The sequence below is a fragment of the Limulus polyphemus genome, unplaced genomic scaffold (genome assembly GCF_000517525.1).
Source record: "Limulus polyphemus unplaced genomic scaffold, Limulus_polyphemus-2.1.2 Scaffold1547, whole genome shotgun sequence".
Taxonomy (NCBI): Eukaryota; Metazoa; Arthropoda; class Merostomata; order Xiphosura; family Limulidae; genus Limulus; species Limulus polyphemus.
The window spans coordinates 199,110-224,174 of NW_013667157.1; the positions used below are offsets into that span (position 1 = coordinate 199,110).

General features: G+C 34.1%; 2 protein-coding genes across 3 annotated transcripts in view; one reads left to right on the forward strand and one right to left on the reverse strand.

Annotated features, from left to right (window-relative positions):
* The window catches only part of LOC106464039, a 91,701-nt gene extending 82,044 nt beyond the window's left edge, over window positions 1-9,657 (reverse strand). The window contains exons 1-4 of the mRNA XM_022391699.1: window positions 9,300-9,657; window positions 5,715-5,893; window positions 5,302-5,374; window positions 4,509-4,600 (exon numbers count right to left, since the gene is read on the reverse strand). Coding sequence (XP_022247407.1) covers window positions 4,509-4,600; window positions 5,302-5,374; window positions 5,715-5,893; window positions 9,300-9,435 — 480 coding nt within the window. The 5' untranslated portion in view covers window positions 9,436-9,657. The remainder of the gene's footprint in view (window positions 1-4,508; window positions 4,601-5,301; window positions 5,375-5,714; window positions 5,894-9,299) is intronic.
* Window positions 9,658-9,765: 108 nt separating this feature from the next.
* Window positions 9,766-25,065, forward strand: part of LOC106464044 (transmembrane protein adipocyte-associated 1 homolog) — a 55,480-nt gene continuing 40,180 nt past the window's right edge. For both annotated transcript variants that reach the window (XM_022391701.1, XM_022391702.1), the window contains exons 1-3: window positions 9,766-9,800; window positions 10,904-11,370; window positions 20,353-20,485. In XM_022391701.1, the coding sequence (XP_022247409.1) occupies window positions 11,183-11,370; window positions 20,353-20,485 (321 nt within the window). In that variant the 5' untranslated portion in view covers window positions 9,766-9,800; window positions 10,904-11,182. The remainder of the gene's footprint in view (window positions 9,801-10,903; window positions 11,371-20,352; window positions 20,486-25,065) is intronic.

Consider the following 25,065-nt stretch of genomic DNA (forward strand, 5'->3'; position numbering starts at 1 on the left):
TGGAACACCTAAAAATATAGATAAATACAATATTTTCACACTTATTCATAGGTTTCATGCAGTTAATATATATTACATCTAATAAAAAATCACATTCTCAAAATTTATGAGAGCTTTCAATAGTTAAGAAATCTGAATACTTCTTATTATCAAACCCTAAAATAAACAAGACTAGCAAACATAGAACAATAAATCAAAATGACAAAAAGCTCTTCAATCCTCTGAGGTACTTCTGACAGCAAAAACCCAAACTGAAACCAACAAAATATAATCTTCCACACCTAAAGACCTATCTAAAAAGCTTTTGAACAGTCCAAACTATCAACACATGCCTCACAGTCAAATAAACTATTCAAAAAGCTTTTAAATTATCCAAACTATTAGCAAAAACCAAGTAGCCAACAAAAGTATTCAAAAATCATGTAAACTATCCAAACTAATAATACACACCAAATAGCCAACAAAAGTATTCAAAAACCTTTTAAACAATCCAAACTATTAGCACACACCAAATAGCCAACTATAGTATTCAAAAACCTTTTAAACAATCCAAACTATTAGCACACACTGAATAGTCAACTAAAGTATTCAAAAAACTTTTAAAGAACCCAAACTAGTAGCATACACCAAATAGCCAACTAAACTATTCAAAAAGCTTCTAAACTATCTAAACTATTAGAACACAAAGTAACCAACTAAATAATTCAAAAAGCTTTTAAACTACCCAAACTATTAACACATACCAAACAACCAACTATAGTATTCAAAAACCTATTAACAATCCAAACTATCAGCACACACCAAATAGTCAACTAAACCATTCAAAAAGCTTTTAAACAATCTAAACTATCAACACATACCAAACAGCCAACTACAGTGTTCAGAAGGCTTTTAACAGTTGATAATCCAGGTATGATTACAAAACGGTTAAATTTATTATATTTTTTAAAAAATTAAAAGCTGGCTTCAAACACATTTAAGAGAAATTTACTGTGATAATCTATCAACAAGTCTTCTCCAGTAGCTTGCCATGCATTGTTCTCAAGCACATTTCAATGGGATTCCAAAGTTAAAAACAACTAGTACATCGAAGTGATGTTTCTGTTGTTTCTTTATTATCTCTTTATTTTCATTTCACATCAAGTAATATAATTATTACCACACATACAGATCTAAAATTTGATAGTATATTAAAAAATATAAAAATGAAAGGATAACCCTTCCTGGAAAATCGTCTCACCAGACGAGTTATATCTACTAACTCGGGAAGCTTTCTTTTCATTTTTCTTACCAGCATGGCTGGTACATTTGTGAGTAAATTTTAGGGTATCTGAATAGTTTCAATAAACATGGCAATCAAAAAATATTTTATAATTAAAATATTCAAATTATTTTTTTTATAAAAGTTTAAATTTCTTAATTTCCAAAATAAATATCTAAAAAATTCTCTATTTTCCTTTTACTGTATCAAGAGACATGAATGAGCTCCTTTTTCTCAGCTTTAGAATTTTCTCACTTCAATAACTGGCTTCTACAGTTTCCAACCCATAAAAACACAAAATTACCAGCAAACATCAAAAATTTTTACTTCCTATCTTCTTGAGTTGCTGAGATATCAATAAAATGAAACCCACCAGAGAAGCCCCTTCCCTCTCACTCTGACTTTTTAAGACTGTTTGCTAATCAATCCTACATGACTGATGGTCATGTTCATAACCAATAAAAAAAGCAGATGCTCCTCTACATAAATCTCAGGAGTCGTCCTTTAGTTTATCCCACTGTAAAGCAGTAATCATCAAAATTCTTTTCTTGTGGTGATGATATTTTATTGCTCTAAGAACTTAATAAATTTTTTTAATCTATTTATAGCTTACTTAGAAAGCCAGATAAATAACATCCTATTCTAGTTAAGATTAGGACAACACCTGTATAAGTTTTACACAGATTATTAAAGAAATAAAGTCAATGTTTAATAGTACCAAATAAATATTTAAAATGAGACTGTTTGCAGTGACAAAACATAATAAAAATTGTTTTACTTAATAATTTTAATGCATAAAACAAAACACTGTAAAGCTGGGAACACTCAATCTGTAATACTGTAAACAGTCTCATACACTTCTTATGATCAATACATTTCTTACTTTTGAAAGCTACAAGAATAACTTTTGGGCATCCAAATTTGTGAGACTTGATGAAGCTTAAGGATAACCACCTATTCGAGTGTAAACTGCATTGAGTACACTGTGGGTATTTTGTGAAGAATATTTTTATACTAGCAGAGACCTGCAAAACATTTGCAGTCAAATTAGTATGTTTATGGAAACAGTACTTCTTTAAATACAGGATTTCTTGGACAATACAAAATAATTCTAATCACAGACACCAATATCTATAAAAGTCCACTTGTCTTAGGCCTAAGATTAGTTAAGCCTTTATTAAGTACAGCCTATATTCAATAGAGAGATGAATTAACACTGTAACTTGTGTTTGTTTTTTGCTTTAGTTAAGTTAGGACTAAACTTTACCATACTCAATACAACCAGTAAATAAACTTGTAATGTTATTCTATGCCCAACATTACACCTTTTTAAAAACTTTGATAAGCTTTAATATGTCGCTGTACAAAATGTTTACTAAAGTATACTTATATACACCTTTTGTTTACATATGTTGAAACGAAGTGTGCGTGCATGTGATTTACATAGTAAGGTACACACACATTTTCAGGACAGAAAAACTGATTATTAGAATAAATAAATAAATCCTTGTTTTTTATGTATATCTTCTACTTATTAATATACATCTTTTAAAAAAGTAACTAAAAATGTAAAAATTATAAACTTCTCAACTTAGCTTAACAAAACTTCTGTAAAATAAGATGTCTGTAATTACACTTTTTTGCCCCTATGTTACAAGATACCTCACAATTATGCAGTATTTAAAAAAAAAGCTAGTACCCAGTTGTCCATGTAATGATTAAAGCTCAACCCGAGAGCATGTAAGTGCCAAACGAACACTTTAACCACCCAACAAGAAACATATGGTGCCAAAGCAAGCCTGAAGAACAGTGCAAGAAACTGATAAATCACCCTGTGGTGAACAAACCGAAAATAGGGTTGTGACTGACTGAATATTGGGATATGCAAGTAAGCATTCGCGACATCCACCTTAGTCATCCACAAACCCAGAGAAAAAGCTCACCTGAGAATAAGAAACAACTCCATGGTAAAATGGGGAAGAATTTAAAAATGATTGAAGCGGGATAAATCTATAAAAGGAAACAACAAACAGTCTGGAGAAAGATGATGGAAGGTTTGATGGCCTGTTGAAACAGAAGGTCTTGTACTGCCTCAGACAGATGCTGACTGGAGGTATGATCCCAAAGCATGGGGAAGGAAATGGGTACCTGAGTCAAAGGAGGAGGGGGGGGAGAGAAATTGTAGGACAGATAAAACCCAATTAAGCAACATATCCGTGGCGAAAGGTCATCAAAGGGGTACAAATTTGTACAAGCGAGCTCCCACTGAGCTGGAATTCACCAAGTAGTCACTGGTACTGTTGGCAACGTGCCCATCTATATCGATTAAAACAACAAGATGAGGAACCTTTGGTTGAAGGGACAGGTAGAGGCTAAGAAGAACTAGGAAGGGAAACAGGAATAGGAGCTCGTCTCAGCTCCAACTGTGACAAACATGCAACCAAAGAGGAACAGGTAATATGTTGATGCACAGATTCCAGATATGATTCCAAAGTCTCAGGTACATTATCAAAAACATACTGCCAAAGAAAAGGAGCCATTCATAAATCCCTAATATAAGGGGGCAGTAAACAAACGTAGGACAAGGCCGTGTCTTGACCCAAGAGATCCCAACAACAGAGGAACCATGTGTGCAAAGCGAGAGCCGAAGACAAACTAACCAACGTGGACGTAATGAGGGAGAGACTTTTCCTCAAAACCTCTCAGGATCTCTGTGGACTGCCTTGAAAAGGAGATGGATAGTAGATAAATACCGTAGAAGGGAAGTAAAGATAAGACAAAGGCTGGAAAACTGGGTATGGGATAAATGCACAGGAAAAAATCAGAGACTGCCTCCCCACACAGGTAAAATCGACCACAACTGCTGAGAGTCGAGAAATAGACAGTCAGCCTGATGGTAAGCTAATGCAAACTTATCCATCACCCATGGAGGGCGAGGCATGCTGGCACCATCAATCAAATGTGAGGCAAATTGCTTAGCATGAACCCTAATATCCAGAGAGGGATGAAAAACTAAATACTGAGATGAGTAGGCATCATGCAACAAAGAAGGATGAGGATTATAAGAAATCTGAGAAATGGACAAAACATCTCATACCTGAGAAATCGTGTCTAAAAATGCTGTATTAGGCCTAGCTGATTCCACAGGTGGGGCACAGGAAGACATGGCAAAATCCGGTGATGTAAAAAGGCTATCAAAATCCTCATTGTCCTAAATAGGTTTGGCTTGTTCAGGAGGAAATGGGGCAAGTTCAGGAGAAGGAGGTTGACCCATATAACAATCAATCTCATAGTGGATAATGGTAGATAAGACCATTGACAGCAACCTGCGTGATAGTGCTAGTAGGAAGTAGGATACCCAAATTGGTAACATTAACCTCAGAATTCATAGTTGAAATGTAAATGAAACAGAAGTGTCTGATGTAAAATATGCGAGTGTGAAAAAAATAAATACTCGGGAATTAAGTTAAATTAAAAGATTTCTTAAATGTAAAGAAAAAATAATAATGAAGAAATCCCACTTTGAAAATTAAACTATCAAAAGCATGATTCACATGAAGAGCACCAAACTAAAAAATGTCTAAATAGAGTACTGCCAAATGAGAAGTGACAGTTCGGTAGAATTGAATAGAGGGAGTCACATGTGTCAAGAATGTGTTGCGCTCTTATTGGTAGAGGTATGTCGCATGATAATATGCATGCGAGACACAATGTAATTAGTCAATTCAAAGTGGGTGGGAGCTTCAAGGCTTGTGACATGCACTAAAACTTTTTTTGCATATAGAGGGCAACATTGAATGAGAATAGCTATTTGTATCATATAGGAAAATACATTTTAAGTCAAGAATATACAACAGAGCTGCTTGGGCCCAGGTATACTAGTCAGATTCCATTGAGCTATCTTAAAAGTGGAAATTTTTTCTTAATTTTTTTAAGGTAACTACCTTGCACACCCTTAAATGTAAATTAAGGATTAAAAATAATTTCCTTCACATAAATGTCAAGTAAGTTAAAATTTGAAATACTGAATATAGGAATACCTCTCTGTCCTTGAAGTTTGATTTCAGTTAGGTCATCTGTTCTCCATAGACAACTAGGTTTTATTGCAGGGCCCTAAAAAAAATAATTCAGCATTGAATACTAAGATAAATGTCATGTCAAGATTAATTACTGTTACTTCATTATGTATGTTCATACAAGTTAAAGATAAAAATTATTTTAAAAGAATAAGAGAATATTTTTCAAATGTTAGTTTCATCTTTTTTTTATGCAATACTCTAAACAGAAACTTAAGTCATCTTTTGAAAACATTTTCCTATTTAATTCTTTTTTCCTTCACTTTTTTTACCAATATGTAAACTCCAGAACAAAAAATACAGTGCATCTATATAAAAATAAACTGTCCTTTAAATTACAATTACAATATATTTGTGGATGTATGTCATGAACTTACCAAGTAGAATAAAACCGGTAAAATGTAAAGACTCGAATCCGCACAGGCAACCAGAAGCCATGATGCTGATGAATCAAAGCAAAGAGCTTTTATGGCTTTCTCACTTTGCTTAAACCATGGAATTTGTTTAATAACTGCCTTAGAAGTGATGGAAGAGGTCTGACGTAACAGAAGATAGCCTACATTACAGAAACAATAAAAGAAATTCTCACAGTTATCATTTCAAAAGAAAACATATAATATAAATTACATGATTAAAAGGTTATCAGAGTTTAAAATAAAGATCAGAATTTGCAAAAATGTCTAATGAAGTCTGGACAATTTGTGATACAATTCCATGTATAAATAGATTAAAAGCTTTAATGATATTATTTATATAGAAACTTTTGTTGAAAAGTACGTTAAATTATGCATGTTTACTAACTTAATCATAAAATTAAAACATTAAAGCAATTAATCATTATATTAAATTATGGTAGTAACAACAGTTTTAAGTACTGTACATTTCTTAACAATCAGGATGACGAATATTCATTAGTTCAATGCAATAATAAATGATATATTTCATATAAATGTTGCCCACATACCAAATGCTCCAAAATCTTGATACAAAATAATGCTTATTGTTATAAATAATATTAAATCAGTTTGATAATAACTTTAAATTCCCATGAATAGATGTGAATTAATAAAACCTTTGAAAACAGTAAACCAATTCTAGACCAATCAGGAAATATTTGTATCTAACATGATCAGTTAAAGGCGAATCATTCAAAATGTTTCCTTCTATTTGAATTGTCTTTCCACATGTACTCATCTGAAGTTCTCGATTTTCATAAAACCATCTGCACCTTTTAATATGTAAATATGAAGATAAAAGTCAGGATTTGGAAAATTTATTTAAACAGTTTTGACATATATCTAATTTCATATTTATATCATCTTTCAATAAAATACCACTTTTTCATTTGCCTTTTATCATGTTACTTTTAGCTACATCTACAGGTTTTTAGTTTTGATTTGTACACTGTAGGTTAAATACAGCAACATAATTAATGAAGTGGAAGTTTAATCATACAACAGTTTCTTTTCAATTGCACTGAAGTCAATCGAACAGATTAAGCAGCCCCAATATTCTGAAGTGCATAGCATACATAATAATGTTACATATATTGAAACTACTTCTTACATGTTATGAACATACTATAAACAAGCAAACAGTGCATTTATTTCAATCAAGAAATCTAAATTCTTTCACCATTCTTTCTTTGTTATTTTTCAAAATTATAATATAACTTTGTCTTTTTTTCTACCTCTCCAATTGGGTCCTTTTTACTAGTGGAATAATTCAAGGGTCAGTGCCTGAGCCTTTGCTCTTTGTTGTTCACACTAATGATACTGATAGGAAACAATTATTAAAGCTTTTTGATGACATTAAATTCTTTGGTGTTGATAAATGTATCAAGGATGTTCAGGTATTACAAAATGACTTGGATCAATACTCGAATTACATTTTATAATATAGATGGGAGCCAACTAAATACTGTAACTGTAAAAAGGTATTTTGCTATCGTGGTTGACAAGTCACTAAAGCCAGCAAAGCAGTGTACTAAAGCTAATAGGATTCTGAGGTGTATTTATAGACATAATGATTTTAAGTTAAGGAGAAATAATGGAAGGGTTATCTTTAGGGCTGTAACGAAGGGTGGATTTTGACTTGGGAAGGTTCAGAACATGCTACTGAACATAGGTTCAAACCTTCCATAATACTAATTTGCATAACTTACTGAAAATGTCACCATAACTACTAGTTTATAGTTAAACTCTTATTTTAATGGTAACTCATATAAATGAAATAAAACATTCACATTTAAAAATATGTTATATGCAATGGTAATCTTTTTATTTTAATCCAAGGTGCATGGGCTCAGTCCATTTGGCCAATTCCATATTGGAGAAGGAGGAATACTGACTATAATTCCAAATTTTCTAGATGAAATGTAGTGAGATTTTAGTAAAATGTACAAGTCTGTTGTACACAAAACATTAGAAGAGTTACAGAGGTATTTGTACTCAAGATATGTCTGTAACTTGATGACATCAGTCTGACTCCGATGAGTCAGAGTGCAAGGTGATGTTCATGTGAAGAATAAACATACTTTAACATAACTTCCAGATCTTCAGAAATGCATATCTATAATTTTGTTCAGTATTCCTGTAGATTGTATTTGGTACTTACTCTCCTCTACCACAAACTATTACTAAATCAGCAATGTAGGGTAAAATGAATAGTTAATAACTCTGACATCAAATACATAATACCATGTTGAACGGCACTCTGTAAAAGATCATGGCTTGCACACTTTGACCCCCACCCATACATATAGGATTAAATTAATTAAAAATATACTTGTTTAAGTACATTTACTTGATACTCCATGTAATATTCATATAGCTACATATAGTAAGCTTACATTACAAGATCATTCTATTGCAGCCAATTAACCTAATCACACCCATCTAATTCATTTTAAAGTACATTATATAATTCTTGTCATACATTCCAAAAATAAAACTAGGAGATTAAATTATTTGAAACTTTACAGGAACTTTCCTAAAAATATGTAGTTTCAGAACAATAAATATTTTAATTCTAATTTATTTAGTTTTATGCATTATTAGCTTTGAAATCTTGGAAAATTACATTAGGAAATGGTTTCTATAAGAAATAATTAAGATACTTACATTTGTTCCAGATTTGAACTTCTTACTTTTATGTTTAAACATATTTTTCTAAAGATGTCAAATAACATTTCATTGTTCTATAAAGTGTAAATTTTTAAATCACAATCTTTCCTTCTGTTTACAATTATTATACAAGAACAAAATAATATTTATAACCAAACCAAAACTATAAGCTAGTCTGCATTTTATATTCCTAGTTAGGGTTTCATCTGCAAATATTTAACAAATTTTAAACTTGCTTCATAAGTTTATTTATCTTTATTTCAAATTTGTGTTTGACTGTGCCCTAAGTAGGTTTATTAAGCATGTCTTTCTTCTCACTGACTCAGCATGGATGGATTAGAACATTACTGTAGAATTTAGAAATAATAGAACAGATATGCTCTTATGTGTTAAAATACTTGAATACAACTTTTATTGACCTTTAAAACAAGCTTATTTTAGCAAATATTCTTACATACAGTTTTACGATGCAACATACAACTTTACTCCTAGAACTATAGTATAGTGAATATATTTCAAAGTCACATTACAGAAAGTTTGGATAACATCAATCTATTCTAGTTACATAATATATACCATATGAGTACATCAAAGTCAACAAACACAATAATTTACAAAGTGACTTTACAGCAACTAAAAATATTAATTTAAGTTATGTATTGCTTATTATACCACTACCAGTTTAAAGAAATATTGGAATTAGAAACTCAAGCTCTCTTCTTTGTATTCCTGACCCTGCAATAGAGCTAATAGTACTAGTGACAGAGTAATAGTAATAATATGCCTATCTGTTTGAAAGTTAAAATTTCAACAATATATCACCAGTTTAATACTTACCATTGTTACAAACTAATGCAAGAATGCCTCTATTTCCATATTCCCCATATGTACTTAGGATAACTTCTGTAATATCATCTCTTGAATAGCCAACAGAAAGTGTTTTACACAATTCAAATAAAGGGAAAAGTGTCATCTCCAATGGACAGAACGGGGTTGAATATCAACTTTAAACTAAAGGGTTTAATTTTTCCTTTCACACATGATTGTAGATTAAAACGTGATCTACTTGACCCAGTGTGGACAATAAAGAATTATGAAATGCATTTAAAAATTAGCACAAATACCGTAAACTTAAGTCCTCGAACATTATGCTACCACTTTACGCTAAATTTGGATATCCAAATTTCACTTTAGAATCGCTTAATCAACTGGCCTTTACGCTTAACCTCAAACCAGGCAGATTTCTAACTTATACGCAAGTATGATAGGTAGCGCTACCATCACGATAGTAACTCACTATGCCTTTTTTAATTTTATTGTCTTGTTGTAAGAGATATTGTAAGTATGATTTTTTTCACAAAAACTGTTTTTTTAAAAAATATATATTCATATGTATATTTCTAACTGATTTCTTTATTTAATTAGTGTAAAAACGGATACTAAAATTTGAGTGTTACAACTGATCGTACTAAAAGTAAAACCAAAACTGTGTTTACTCTATTTTTAAAGTATATAATTATAAACTATGTAAAATGATCAAAATCCTAGTAATAGTATAACTTAAGGTTATAAGTTATAGGGTTTTTATCGTTTTATGTTAAGACTTCTTGAACCTACGTGTTTTTCTGACATCATGAATTATCAACTATATAATATTATTATTACTATTAGTAAAGAATTTGTTTTTTCTGTTTCTAAGTTCTACAACTTCCAAATTAAGACTTGGTTACATAAGTATTACTATTAGTAATAGTAATAGGATTTTAGCCTTTAGGTTATAATGTTACTCATTGCAAATTGTAATTGTATGGGTCATTGGTTAGGACGCATTTGGACTTGGAGTATTGTATTCGGTCATGGGTGTCTTACTTTACTTTAGCCTAGGAAGGACATCTAATTGTTTGAAAGGGTTTATAGGTGGGCTTGTAGGATGATAACTCATTAATTGGGATGAAAAAGTTGTCATATATAGACAAGTTAAATATCTCAGAAATTGTTTTCTCTTTTAAAAAGAATAAATATACTTCAGAGGGGATTTGATTGAGGTGTTTGATATGGTTAAGGGAACTGTTAGTGTCAAAGCATAATCTTTTTTACTTAATAACGGTAGGACTAGGGAACACAAGTATACATTTTTACAGGATAGAAGTCATTTTCAGTTAAGACAGTTGTATTTTTGTAAAGGATAGTTTGACTTTGGAACAGGGTACCTTCAGGTGTGGTGGAAGCAGTAAATTTAAGGGGAAACTTGATAAATATTTGAATAATAAGGGCTTTTTTTACCAATGTATAGGATATCTTAGATGGGCTAACAGGTCTATTGTTGTCCTTATATGTTATGTTTATTTTTGGCAACCACATTTTAGTTAGTTTTAATATATGTCTTCTTTTTAATTAAGACTATAGGATGTAAACGAATAAATCTTTTGTTTATTTTTCAGGTGAATGGTAAAGTGGAACAAAAGATATAAAAATTGGATGCAAATTCATAGATATGAACTAAGGATATATGTTGCTGCAGAATCTCGAAGTGCAGCATTTTACTCTGAATAAAGATATGTAAACAGATAATAATAGTAAAATATTCGTACTGACACTGACAGCCAAAGAAATGTTTTTATTTTCTTTAAAAGGAGCATTGCTTTAGGTGTATCTAGCAAAGAAATATTAAAATAGAGAAAAATTATATTTATATACAGTATTCTGATCCAATAACTTGTATGTCAAAAATGAAACTGACTTTAATCTATGGAGCTTCCAGTCCAACCATGGCAACTAAAACTTCAACTTCATTCAGTGACTACTATTTATATGGGTCTAACATTGGCAATAGTACTTTATCACCAGCTGTTATAGAAAAGGAAGACATATGTAAATGGATCTTGTACGATGAAATAGGAAACTCTAGGTAAGTTATATTGTTTTTATTTTCATGCATGTATATATATACATATATGTTATAAGAGAACATCAGAGAAAATAATGTGACAGATCTAGCCAGTTAGTCCATTAAGGTCACCACTTAACTTCAAAAAAAAAAGTATGTTATATATATATATTTCAAATTAAATATTGTCCTTTAAATCCACATGCTTATCTACAAAGTTTAACATAACATATGAGTGCAAACAAAGGGTCTCTTGTCCCATTGTCACTTCCATTTCATCAAATATCCATCTTCTTTTATCCTGCCTTGATTTTTTCTATTACTTATTAAGCGTCTCTTCAGTTTTTCAATCCTGTTGTATCTACCATGTCTGCAAGGAGCAACCACCCTGTTTAAAAAAATAAAATTGCCTAATCTGCAAATGACTACCATTCTGCCAAATCTTAAATCCCATTTATTCTCTTTTTAATTTTAAATACTTTGGTCAAATATTCTTTAAGTTTAAAAAAAAGAAAATAATTTTAAGATCCATAACCTGTCCTCATGTGATAGCCCTTGCATCGTGGGAATCATCCTAGTAGCCATCCTTTCCTTTGATCCCCTTCCAACAACTCAATATCCTCCTTAAGGTGAGGAGCCCAAAACTGAACACAAAAGAATTTCAAATTAACACTACAAAACCATGTAAACCATTCCACAAGTTTACAATTAAACAAAAAAATATTCTTTAAAAACAACTGTGTAACTAATCTTCTAAAGCTTTAGCCTCTAATATTCAAGTTTTCTTCAATCTTTTCATCCTTTCATAATGAGACCACAGCTGCACCCATTACTCTAAATGTCAGGACCATAGGAAGTGGTAAGGCCAGTCAAGCTATAGCCCAACCACTTTTTCATGGCATGTATAGCTACAACCTATGTATTAAAACTTGCTTCTTTTAATTCAGTACATTACGTTGTGTGTATGCAGTATTTTTAGTTAAGATGGCTCAAGATTCAATCTCATAGCATTAAATTTTCAAAACTTTTCTGGGGAGGCATGCCCCCATACCCCCTAGAAATGGCAATGGCCTGACCACTACAAAATTGCTTCCTGCAGCAATGAAAGTGGCCTTAACATAATTTAATTCAGTGTCGTAAAAACATTGTACACTGTACTTAAAATCACAAATCATGTCACATTTACGATAAACACCCAGCAGACAGCTTTACTGTGTAACCCATGTCCATTATTCATTGGAAAAGTTCATACTTTTAAGGCATTTAAAGAAAAGGCCATTCTGTCATAGATACTGTTAGACTTAATTTTGCAAGATGTGATTTATAAGTAAGTCACTAGGGCTGAATGCTAGGCTTAGATTTAGATGTGATGATGAGCAGATTGGCAGGTTTGTTATGTGGATCAATCTGATAGAAAAGGGAAGCTTTTTGGGAATGAATGGTTTACATTTAGATTTTATATGAGATAGCTTGTTTGCAAGGGCTATTAACTCAATTATAAAGGTAAACTTAAACTAGGAATAGACAATGAAGAAAGCTCTGATAAACTAGATATAGAGAAAAGTGCAGTGTAGAAGCAAAGTACAGAAATAGTTTTAAGGATACAGGCTAAATTGTTACTACTGTTATACTAGAAGTATAAAAAAATAGATGAGTTTATAGCACTACTTGAAATAGAAGATTTTGATATAATGGGAGTAACTGAAGCTGGGTCAGAGGTAAACAATTATAGGTTATTTACTAAGGATAGTGTGAGTTTACATGCTTCTGAAGTTGAGAATATTAACGATGATAGGAAGAAGATCGATTCTATTTGGGTTTCTGTTAGTGGATATGGGGAAAGAAGGCTTTAGTTGAAATTCATTTAAGACCACTAGATAAAAATGATGAAAATAATAAACTTTTCAGTGAGATTAAGATTTGAGCTGTTAATGAGGTCAAAATTATAGAGGATTTTAATTACAGGTATATAACTTGGGAAATACTGAGGTTAAACCAAGGCAGGTTTTTTAGAAATTATTGAGAATTATCAGGAATAATGATATTTTTGTTACAAAACTCATAAAGGTAAGTTTTAAAAGGATGTGACAATAATTATCTGTTTTGAATTGGGCAATCAAATTAATTAAAGATGCTGATAAAATGTGCAAAATTTTGAATGTTCAAAATAAGCATATTCCCCATAAAAAAGAGGGGAGGGGCAGCTTCAAATGAAAAACCAGGTTGGCTCACAAAGATTACAAGGGAAAAAATTGATGAAAAGCATTATAAAAATAATAAGTTTCAATTGACTGCTATGATTGGAGACTTACATGTAGAGGATTATAGAGGACTAAGAAACTGGTCAAACAGGTGTGCTATAAAAATAACAATAAGGATTTCTTTAAATACATTAAGGGTAAACAAAATGTTAGAATGGAGGTAGGACCCTTGATGGATGGTAAAGAAAGGCTCATATCTGATGATTACGAGAGGGCTGGTTTACTAAATTCTACATTTTCTTCACTTTTTACAAATGAAGATTGAAGCAGCATTCCCCATCTTGAACAGTTGATAAATGGACACATGGCCAAACAAGATGATCACATTAATTGTGAGCTTGTTAAGAAAAATTGAAAAGTTTAAAGAATAAAAAACTTGTTAGAAATGGAGTTTGGTCAAACTGGATTAATGCCACAAGGGGGTACATGACGGCTCATTGTTCTTCTCGATTTATATTAGTGGCATAGATGAAAAAAATGGTCAATAAATTGCTTAAATTTGGTGTTGATTAGTAAGTAGATCATTTAGCAAAGTCCATCTTTTAATTTTTTGCACTTCCTTTCAACTGAGCTCAACTAAAGCTGCAGGCTACAAGCAGTCCTATATTTTCTGCTTTTTATGCTCTGGTAAGTTTTAACTGTAACAACTGTTTCCTAAAAATAATTCTTTATGAACAAGACAAGAAAAGAGTGAAAAAAATAAGTTTCATATAAAAAGATCTTATAACCAAATAGACAACAGGTCTTTTGTTGTCTTGAGTGTTGCTTCCGATAAGGTCGTATCTTCTCTCACACACAGGAATGTCGAGAGCCAGCATGGGCCCCGTGGCAAACATCCTTGCCGGGCCCCCTTTCTCTCTCTTTTTTTTATTTTCAAGAATTTATTGAAAAGAAGATCCTAAATTAGGACAGCAACGAGCTCATAAACCAGTAGTTCTTAATGTATCAAGCGTCTATATGTAAAGAAAAGTAAAAAACTATGGTTTTTATCATTAAATGAAGCTATAACCTAAAGATGCTTTGCAGCATAACCAGGTTTCATTCGCCCAGGCACTTGGGCAGTTGCTCCCCCCCCCCTGTCACGGGCCTCTCACACAAAACTATCTTGATCTTTTTTCTGCTCTCTAAGCATAGCTAAAAAAAAATGTTCTTGCTCAGAGCACTAGTCTATATACCCCACCAATTTCTTGCCACTATTGAACATGTGGATATTCTCCAACATTTGTATTGTGCCACCTATATTGGTACAGCTAGCTCCCTCTGCTATTCCCACTCAATCCTCACTTTCTCAATTGGCACTACATTGTTTAGACTTGTGTTTTTTTGTGTCTGGCTACTGTTTCTGATTAAGTTTCTTTGTCATTTAAAAACGCTTTTTTTTGTTCGACAGTTTTCAATTTCTGTGCTTGCATTCAATCGTTTAAAATTTTGTTTTTGCATTTATTTTTTGTTCCAGAATTCTAAGTGAACTTAGTATGAAATTGAGATTCAGTGTATTGAATATGGAAGTTCCCATTACAATTGACAATGCTACTAGTACAACTTTCCAGGACACAAGTTCGACTTTATCTGCAAAGGAGGTACAGGCTTTTAATTGGCATGGAGCTAGATTCATATGTTCGGACAGTGATTTCTTCTCCTTTTCAACCTAACGATGCTTCTGAGAAAGAATACAATCAGGGAGAAGACAATTTGGACTCTCTCTTTTTCTGGTACCTTCTTATTTTGGTCAGTCATAATCTACACCTCTTTAAGATATTTTCCCCTATCGTTTATGATACCTCCCCTTCCTTATTGGGGGAAATTCCTTCTCCTAAATTTTGTTTTTCCCCTTCACCCGACATTAGGGTTCATGCACAAAGATTTTTGGACTAATTTCAGTTGGGTGTTGGTATGCCTCGTCTCTACCCCACCTTCACTTGTTGGACCAACATGCTTTGACTTACAATTGCTCTTCAGATCCATATTTTGATTCTCAACAATTGGATTCTCTGCTTCCTTTTTGGGGTTTGAATCTGGGAGTGACTGTTAATTTTAATCAAGCTCAATTCTGAAGGATTTGCCTTTCTCTCTCTCTTCCCTTTTACATTACCTGTCTTCCCTCCAATTACTGTCAAAGGCCATTCGTTGCTCCCCTAAACATTTTTCAGATTAACTTAGGTCCCTCCTTTGGTCCGTTATGGATCGTTTATCTGCCTCTGCCCTTTCCATTATTACCTGGCTTATGTGATGTTGGGACTTTTTGGGGAAAGATGCATTACTTGTGTGGGTGCATCTCCCCCATTCATCCCTGCAGGATTTGCATCAGGCTCCCTTCCTACGCAATACCATATTTTAAGGTCGTCCTGATTCCTTGGAATCCAAGATTGATATGGCTAGATTGCATTCTTACTTGTCTGGTCACATGTTTATCTCACTCTCTCTCTTCCTCCCATGAGTCGCTTATCCTATCATTCTTCTTCTTTGCCCAGGCCCTTGCCTCACTCCCAGTGCTCCCAAACATATCCTTATTATTCCTGCACCCTGCTGACCAATGCCAGCATTATAGGTGATGCTACAGAGGCTTCAGGACTGGTGGGGGTCAGATTGCTCCACTTTTCTGCTGTGTGGCAGCATTTGATGACAGATCTGTGGGTTCTACTAATTTTGTTAGGAGGTCTCTGCCTTCTGTTCCAATTCCCACCTTCTCTTTCCCATTTCCTTATTTCCTTCCCACCCCCAAGGGATCCTATATCTTTCAGTCATCTTACAAAGGCTGTCCACAACCTGCTTCACAAATAAGCTATTGAATTGCTATGCCTTACTTAACTTGGGTTTTATTCCCATGTCTTCTTGGTCCCTAAGAAGATGGAAGATTAGAGACCTATCATTGATCTGTCCTGGATGAATTCCTTTCTGGACCCCACACACTTCACTATGAAGCTAGCTATATCTCTCTCTCTTCAGTGAGTGTTTTCCCTAGGACTCTGGATGACCAAATTTAATGTGATGGGTGCCTGGCTTCATATTCCAATTGCTCCCAAGTCACGTTGTTATCTTTGATTTGCCCACAAGGGTCAGGTGTACCAGATCAGCGGCCTTCTTTTTGGACTAATCTCGGCTTCTTATGTGTTTTGTTGGGTGGTACAATCTTTTCCCGGCATCTTCATTCTATGGGTCTTCACACTCATCATTACATGGATGACTAGCTCCTGTTCGCTTCATCTAGTTCACAGTCCAGAGACCACATTAGTCTGCTCCTCCAAAAAGCAGCATGGGTGGGATTCCTGATAAAGGTGGAGAAGTCTGTTCTTATCCCACTCATACCTTATTAATTTGGGGGTTTTCTTCAGTTCCAACCTCAGTTGAACCCAGCCTTCTCCTCTTTGTTCATGGAAGTATTTTTAGAAGGTTAGGGTGATTACCCCTACTCTAGGGAGATTTCCAGTCTCTGGTTGGTCAAGGAGACTTCTCTCCATATCAGCATTCTTGAATGTATGGCGGTTTGTTGAGCTTTGTCCCACTTCCTTCCTCTCCTGCAGGGGATGGTTGTCATAGTACACTCCAACAACTCCACAGTGGTCACTTATATCATCAAGCAAGAGGCACCAAATCAAGGTCTATGTGCTTTCAGACCCTGGATCTCCTTTTCTGGGTCCACAGTAATCACATGACTACTGGTGGCTTCCTCAGTGGTATATATATATATTTCTAAATATCCATCAGTTTTACACAGTTGTAGACTGTCACTCATGGACTTTCATGAGTAAAAATTTTTTTACACTGAAAATGTATTTCCATTCCACCCCACTGCCAGTGTTATTCTTTTAGATCCTGCCAATTCTCGAAGGTGGGGATTGAGAGGAAATAATAGAGGGAGCTAGTTGCACCAATATAGGTGGTGCAATACGATTGTTGAAGAGTAGTCACATACTATGTACATATTCAATAGTGGTGCGAAATTGGTGGGTTATATAGACTAGTGCACTGAATGGGAAATTTTTTATTTTAACTATGCTTATAGGGCAAAAAGAAGGTTGAGATAGCTTTGTGTAAAAGGATGTAAGTACCTCTCGGAAATACATTTTCAGTGTAAGAAAATGTTAACTTCTGCTTTACAAAAGGGTTTAGAATTATTGAAGATGTGTCTAAAGAGGTTATGGTTCCATTGTATAGGTCAATTGTTAGGTCTTGTTTAGAGTATTGTGTTCAGAATTAGAGAGGATCTGATTGAGGTGTTTATTATGGTTAAGGAAATTAGTAGTGTTGAAACATAATCTTTTTCATACTTAATAGTGATAGCAGTAAGACTAGAGGACACAAACATAAATTTTGGCAGAGTCGGAGTCATTTTTAGTTAAGACAGTTTTATTCTTCCTACAGGGTGGTTGGTCTTTGGGATGGGTTGCCTTCAAATGTGGTGAATGCAATAAATTTAAAGGAGCTTAAGGGAAGGCTTGATAAATATTTAAGCTATAAGGACTGACCTGAAGTTTTTTTTTTTATGTTTAGTTTAGTGGATAGGACATTCTCAGTGGACTAACAGGCCTTTTGTTGCATTGTAACTAGAGCTGAGCAATCAGTTGAATTGCTCATCGGTTAATCAATGGGCTCATTAATGAGTTACACTAACTAATTATTTATTGCATCATAAATGTAAAAAAAAAAAAAAAACGGCTACACGGTGATAATCATTCAAGTAAAACAGTCAGGTTTCAGTACTTATGGTGGGCAAAGCATGGACGATCTATTGTGTAGCTTTGTGCTTAACAACAAACGTAGTAAATGACAATATTTTGATTACTTAGATAGTTGGGATAATAATAATTGGAAACCCTAATCTTGATTATATAATTAATAATTAGATAATTATATTCATGAGTCTTGACACTAATAAATTAAGCTGAACAAAGTTGAATTGATAGAAAATAACAATGAAAGATCATTATGTCAATATTTAAGTCACTGCGTAGTGGGAATAATAGAAAATTTTTGTGACATTAATTGATTTAAGCATAATTTCAATTAATCAATTGTTGGAATGAACAGAGATACTCATTCTGACTAGTTGACAGTTTTTGTGAAGTTAATTGATGTAATCATAAGTGCAATTAATCAGTTATTTTATGTCACAATAATTAATGTAATCACTGCTCCTAGGAAATTGGTTTAATAGCTCAGTTCTAGGTGGAACCCATGTATATTATTATCCATTATGTAAATTCATACTTTCAGGGTGTAACAAACCATTGTCTAGTTTCGTGTTTATGAAATTTTAAAAGCTACAAAAAGAAAATTAAAGTAATAATAAAATAGATGTGTGGTATCATGTGAAGTTCAACAACTATATTTTGTGCTGATATTTTATGTTTTTATCCAAAACTGGCTACACTATGTATTTTGTAGTCTTAAAACTTGATTTATCATTATGATAAAAAGATCAATGTTTCACATAATTACTTCATTATATATTTGTAGTATATGTATATATATATGTGTGTGTGCACCATTTGGCCTTCCTTGAAGCATGTAACGAGCAACTAGAAGTTTCATGGACTGTGATGTACATAAATAGGTGACAATAATGTTATACTATCTAGAATTTTAATTGTGATTAGGAACACTAATTTACTCTAATTGTATCAGAGATATGTTAATCCTGTATGTTAAGACAAAGGATTAAGGAGAGGAATTTAAGTCTAATAAAAACTTTAAAACGTGTTATACATATTTTTTTGTGTAGATCCAAATGGATTATAGCTCCCTGGATTGTCAAGTATTGATTACTGTCGTCTCCATGACACGTGATCAATAACAGTCACTCTTTCAAATCTCATACTCAACCTGATGATGACCTAAGGAGGTTGAAACGTTGTTATTTGTTTTGTACTTTTCAAATAAAAGTTTTCTATACCCGTATTGGTCATGTCTACTATATATATAAGTGTTTCATTGGAAAAGTGTGTTTTCATGGCCACTTATTTTACGTATATTACTGTAACGGAATCAGTTCTACATATTTGTTCATAACTGTGTATGGGGGACTACAGGGGAATGTTTTTTTCAGATGAATGTTGTTACATGTACAGAAACAAGTTGATAAGAAAACTTGCAACATGTTAAGACATTTCTAAAGAGTTTTAGATAAAATAATGTAACCATGATGACACCAGCATGTGAGTAAATTTCTGATGATTTAATACTGTGTAAAGACACCAAAATGTTGTTACTATTGTATATAAACCACCAAAAATGAAGATACAATTAAAAGTATGTCTAATTTTCTTGAAATGAACATATATTGGGAAAAAAAAGGTAGTATGATTTTTCATTCATTAGACACGCTCGTGTTCCCTCCATTGTTCGTGTTAATTGTCAAATGTCAGTTTTTCTTCTTCTACGCCACAGATTTTTGGAAGGAGCTGTATATGCACATGTAGCTACTGATGAAAAAGAAGAATATTCATTTTTGTAGAAGCAGCCTAGTATAAAGAAACTACTAATTTAAATTTACATGTGCTGATAAAATGTGCTATATGTAAATTAGACCATTTTTATTATGACAAAATGAAAATATTTTTAGGGTTAATTCACGTATTGATTTAAAATTCATTTTAAAAAATTATACTTTAAATCATAAAGCTCAAGTAATTAAAAATGCAACTATTAAATTCAAAGAAATAATATTCATATAACATGGATATGTTTATAGAAGTAGTAAGCATATGTAGATGCATGATATAGATTTTTTTTTCTTTTCTAGTGTTCGTATTTGGGATTTAAGTATACTTATTCCAAATCTTTTATTCCTGTTATTTCTTGCACTTCGTTTCGACCGAGCTCGACTAAAGTTGCGGGCTACAAGCAGTCCTATATTTTCTGCTTTTTATGTTCTGGTAAGTATTTACTGTAACAAGTATGTTATTAAAATAATATTTTTATAAACATTTCTAGAATAAGAAAAGGGTGAAAAATAGATTTCATATAAAACGACCTTATAACTAAAGCACTTATGGAAAATAGTAAGACAAGTATATGAAAAAATGACCATATTTGAAAATGTTTAAATACAGTAATTTACGTGACTTTATTGTAACAGTAAGCTATTGTGGCATGAATTAGACTTTTATCTCCTCTCTCTCCTCTTGGCTACCACTTGCAATTTTCTAACCTCATTCAGATCTCATTCTAAAAATAATTTTTACATGATACCTAATGTGATTCATAATCTCTATTTTAGAATGTTCTGACCTCTCACTACTTTTTATATTTCAATATCTGTACTTCATTAGCACATTTTATCTATTCATCTTTATATTACAGTAAGTAATTCTAGCAAATTTATGGTTAGTGTTGTAGTTTTGCTTGTAAAAATTAGAAGGTACTAGGATAAAATTGTTAGTACACATTTAAGAAGGTAGATTTGTATATTATTACTGACAAGTATCAATACACACCTTTCAGTTATGTAAATTGCAAGATTCTGAGTACAGGAGGTTACTATAATAGTGATTAACAAGATTTTTCTACTTGCTGGTTCTGTGCCAGGTTTTCCTTAGGGTTTGGACTATTCATTGCCTAACTGGTTAGTGCACCAGGCTGTGAATCTGAGAGTCTATGGTTTGTGTCACATTGCCACAAAATCACGCACTTTGGGGCAATAGATGTTTTATAAGAGTGATAATCAAATCAAATATTTAATATGAGTAGCCCAAGTGTTGACAGTGGGTGCTGTTGACTGACTGTTTTTCCTTTAGCCTATCTGTTCAAAGTCAAGGACAGCAAGCACAGATAGCCTTTTATAGCTTTGTGCAAAAATCTGAAACAACAATTCTCAGAGTTTTTTCGTCCCCCGGTGGGACAGCAGTAAGTCTTCGAATTTACATTGCTAAAATCTGGGGATAGCCCAATGTGGCTTTGCTATAAGAAAACACACACAGTCAGAGTTCTTCCAAGTCTCGGATAGTTGTCTTGAGGGATTTAACCCTTCACATCCATTCCTGGCTCTATTGCGCAAGTTGCTTGTCAATATGCATTGCGCCAACTTGTTGTTAGACTATTGTCCTCTATCAATAGGAAGATGATACATCCTCTATGTGCAGTAATCCCCATGGTCTCTACCTTGTGAGCACATGCTCATTCTTTCTTCAGCACTGTTTGTCTTCAAATATGTCTTTTTTCCCTTAGGATTGAACAGAATTTTTGCACTCATTGTTTTAACCTTTCAACACTGTTCATTGTGTAGTCTTTCTTTCCCTAATTTTCTTGATCATATTGAAGAACAAGGTGGGTGAGGGGTATTTCTTATACATAGGAATCTTGAGCTGATGCAGCTCTTCAACAGTCATCATTGCTCACTTTAATTTCTTGTTCTTGAGACCAGGAAGCCCCACCAGATTTCTCATTATATATGGCCTCATGGAGTTGCTTCCTTGCCTGTTCCTTGACCTCTTTTAACTGTCCATAGTTCTTCTCTTTGAGTGCTGATTATAATGGATCTTGGAGGTAATTTGTTTTTTGAATCATCCCTCAACTCTAGTCCTCTTAGACCTCTTCTCTCCAATTTTGTCCAATGGTGGACTCCCTTTGCTACAGTCTCCTTGTGGGACAGCAGTAAGTCTAAGGACTTACGATGCTAAAATCCAATGTTTGATTCCTCATGGTGGACATAGCAGATAGCCCAATGTGGCTTTACTCTCAAACAAACAAACCATTTTTACAACCTATTGAGCTTCTCAGGGGTTTTTCTTGTACTTCTTCTCTCCACCTCACCTGTTTCAAATACCATAGGACAATTTCTCTACTCCAATTAGGAGTTTTACTCCCATCTTTTTATCATTCCTAGGAAGATGAAAAGTAGTTGGCCAGATAACAGTCTTTTCCACTTCACCCAGCTTTTGTTGTTTTCTGACAGGTAGTTTTCTCACCCTTTGGTGGGTACTTTCTTTAGTGGGAGATGACGTATTTCAGGGTCTCAGACATTTTTACCACATCCAAATTAGTCTGCCTACCTTTCAATTTCTTTGGTTCATAAACAATATTCAAACATTTGGTTCTCAGTCCTTCCCTTCGAGTGCACTATGGCCCCCATCATTTTTTCATTGGGTTTGGTGGGTTTTTAGTTGGGGTTTACATTCTTGGTGCCTGGTGCTCCACTACTCTATGGATGTTTGGTCTCTATTTGTCCTTTCCAATGTCACTTTGTATTTTTGAGTGGCTATTTAAATTCTCCATTTCAGTCTCAACCCCACTCTGTATTTCATTCACTTGAGGGTCTCTCCCACTTCAAATGGGGAACAGGCTCAGTCTACTTCTTTGCCTAAATGACACAGAGCTTTTGATACCAGGGCTCTTTTGTCTCCTTCATTTTCTGAGCGAGTCTTTTTTTCGGTACTCTTTTTCTCTTGAGTCCCTCATTCCTCTTGGATGTGCCCATACTTGTCTCCTTCAGTGGTTTCTGGCCTGTCAAGGCAGGTATCACTTGAGACACACTGTCTTTTTTTCACCTCTTGAGGTTGTGGTAGCTCACTCAGATACTACACAACCCTGGGTGTTCCTTTTCCCTCACCTACCCATACTTGCATCTATGTGGAACCCTCCAAAGCTCAGAAGTCAATCTGTGGGCTCCTTCCATATATGTATATATATATATATGTGTGTGTGTGGGTTTCCATATCCACGGTAAACATAGCACACATGGCTCTTTCCCTGTTTTAGTAGGGTGCAGTTGAGGATTCTTGATCCATTTCGAACATCTGGTCTGCAAGGGAAAGATTTCTCTGTCTCTTACATCTATAAGCTTGTGACTAATCTGCAGGCTTGCCATCATCTTTTGTTTCATCTGTCTGGTCTTCTTATCATGATTCATTCTGACAGCTCTTTTTTTTTTCCCTTCCCTCTGACAGGGCAGCACTCACTCTTGAGACCTCTGTTTTCCTAGATCTGGACTTTCTCTTTTGGGACCATACCACATTCAGCTGTTGATTTATCATGTCTAGATAGCACAAGTCCTGGTATCTTATTTGGGTCTGGGCCTCTCCTACTATGTGATTTCTTCATCATCTTGTGTTTTCAGTGGATTTGCTCCCATTATGGACATTCCATCATCACTGCTTTTCCATCTCTTCTCTACTCCTCACATTCATCCACTTGGTATCCAATTCCAAACTACATCAGTTTCTCCTGTATGAGATCTTGCAGGTGGGGGATTTTCATAATCCCAACACGTAAGTGTCTCATTTCTCACACCTCGGGGAGGTTTCACCTACCCTAGCTGTTATCTTCCTCTAGTTACCATTCTCCACTCTTCATAGTAGCTCTGATATTGAGTTGTTTTCAGGTCTCACAACTACCTTATTCTAACTGTATATATCTGGAGACAATGGAATCCACCAAATGGCCAGAGTTGCCTCAAAGGAAGTACTTACCCAAAATCTGAATCGAGTAGAAGATTACAGAAAGTATTATGCCATTCACACCTACTCAGTGCTTGCTGTTGAGATGGGGTTTTCAGCAAGACTCATTCTGCAATGTCTGTATGTATTCTATCTTCCAGGCCATTCTGCACTTATGAAAAAAAAAACTACAGCACCTGGTGTGTGCCTGCCCTCACACCTGGCTTGTGCCTGTTGGCAATGATCCCTACATCTTTCCATTGTTACCCCCTCCATGAATCCCCCCACAATTATTTTAGCCTTTCCAGTCCCTAGCTGCTCTAGAAGTTGATATGGAGAGTTCCTCATTGGTTGGTCCAATCCTACTGGTATGAAACTGAGTGGATGCACCCCTCATTTGGCAACTAGAGCTGGGGTGTTACCTAGTTGCATAGTACAGGACACCCTGCTATGTTACAAAATAAGCCATTCTCAGTGGTTATGTCCAGCAGGATGATTCTTGGATTCACCTCTATACAAAGGCCTGGAATGCTATTCCCAGCATCTGATTTGTGTAGTAATAAGCACCTCATGTAAATATTTCTCCAATATAAAACAGTCTGACTTAGAGCCCTAGCCACTCTACACCATGGGGCACATCCATTATTTTCCCCTCATTCTGTTCATCAGGGAGATGGAAATTCTAATATATTGTGGTTAGGATCACTGTCCAACCATTTTCTCTCCCATTGGGATGTGCTCCTCAACTTTCTGCCTGGATCTGTCACACCTTTTCCACATCTAGGTCAAGAGTAAAGCTGGTACAGAAGTGGTGCGGTCTCTCTCATATAATCCTCTTATTAGAGGGTGTCCTTTGGATGCTACTACTTTCTCCTTTGCGCTGATCCCTCCACCTATTAAATGTGGGATTCTAGCTATATGTGTGAGCAGAAGTAAGGTACGTTATCGGAAGTTATAATTTTCCTACACTGGAAATTTATTTCTAACAGGTTCTTTCTTCTGCTCACCCTTCCTCCCCCACTGTCAACTGGTGCTTACGTTTCTGCTTAAACTCAAAATGATAGTTAGATAGAATAGCATAA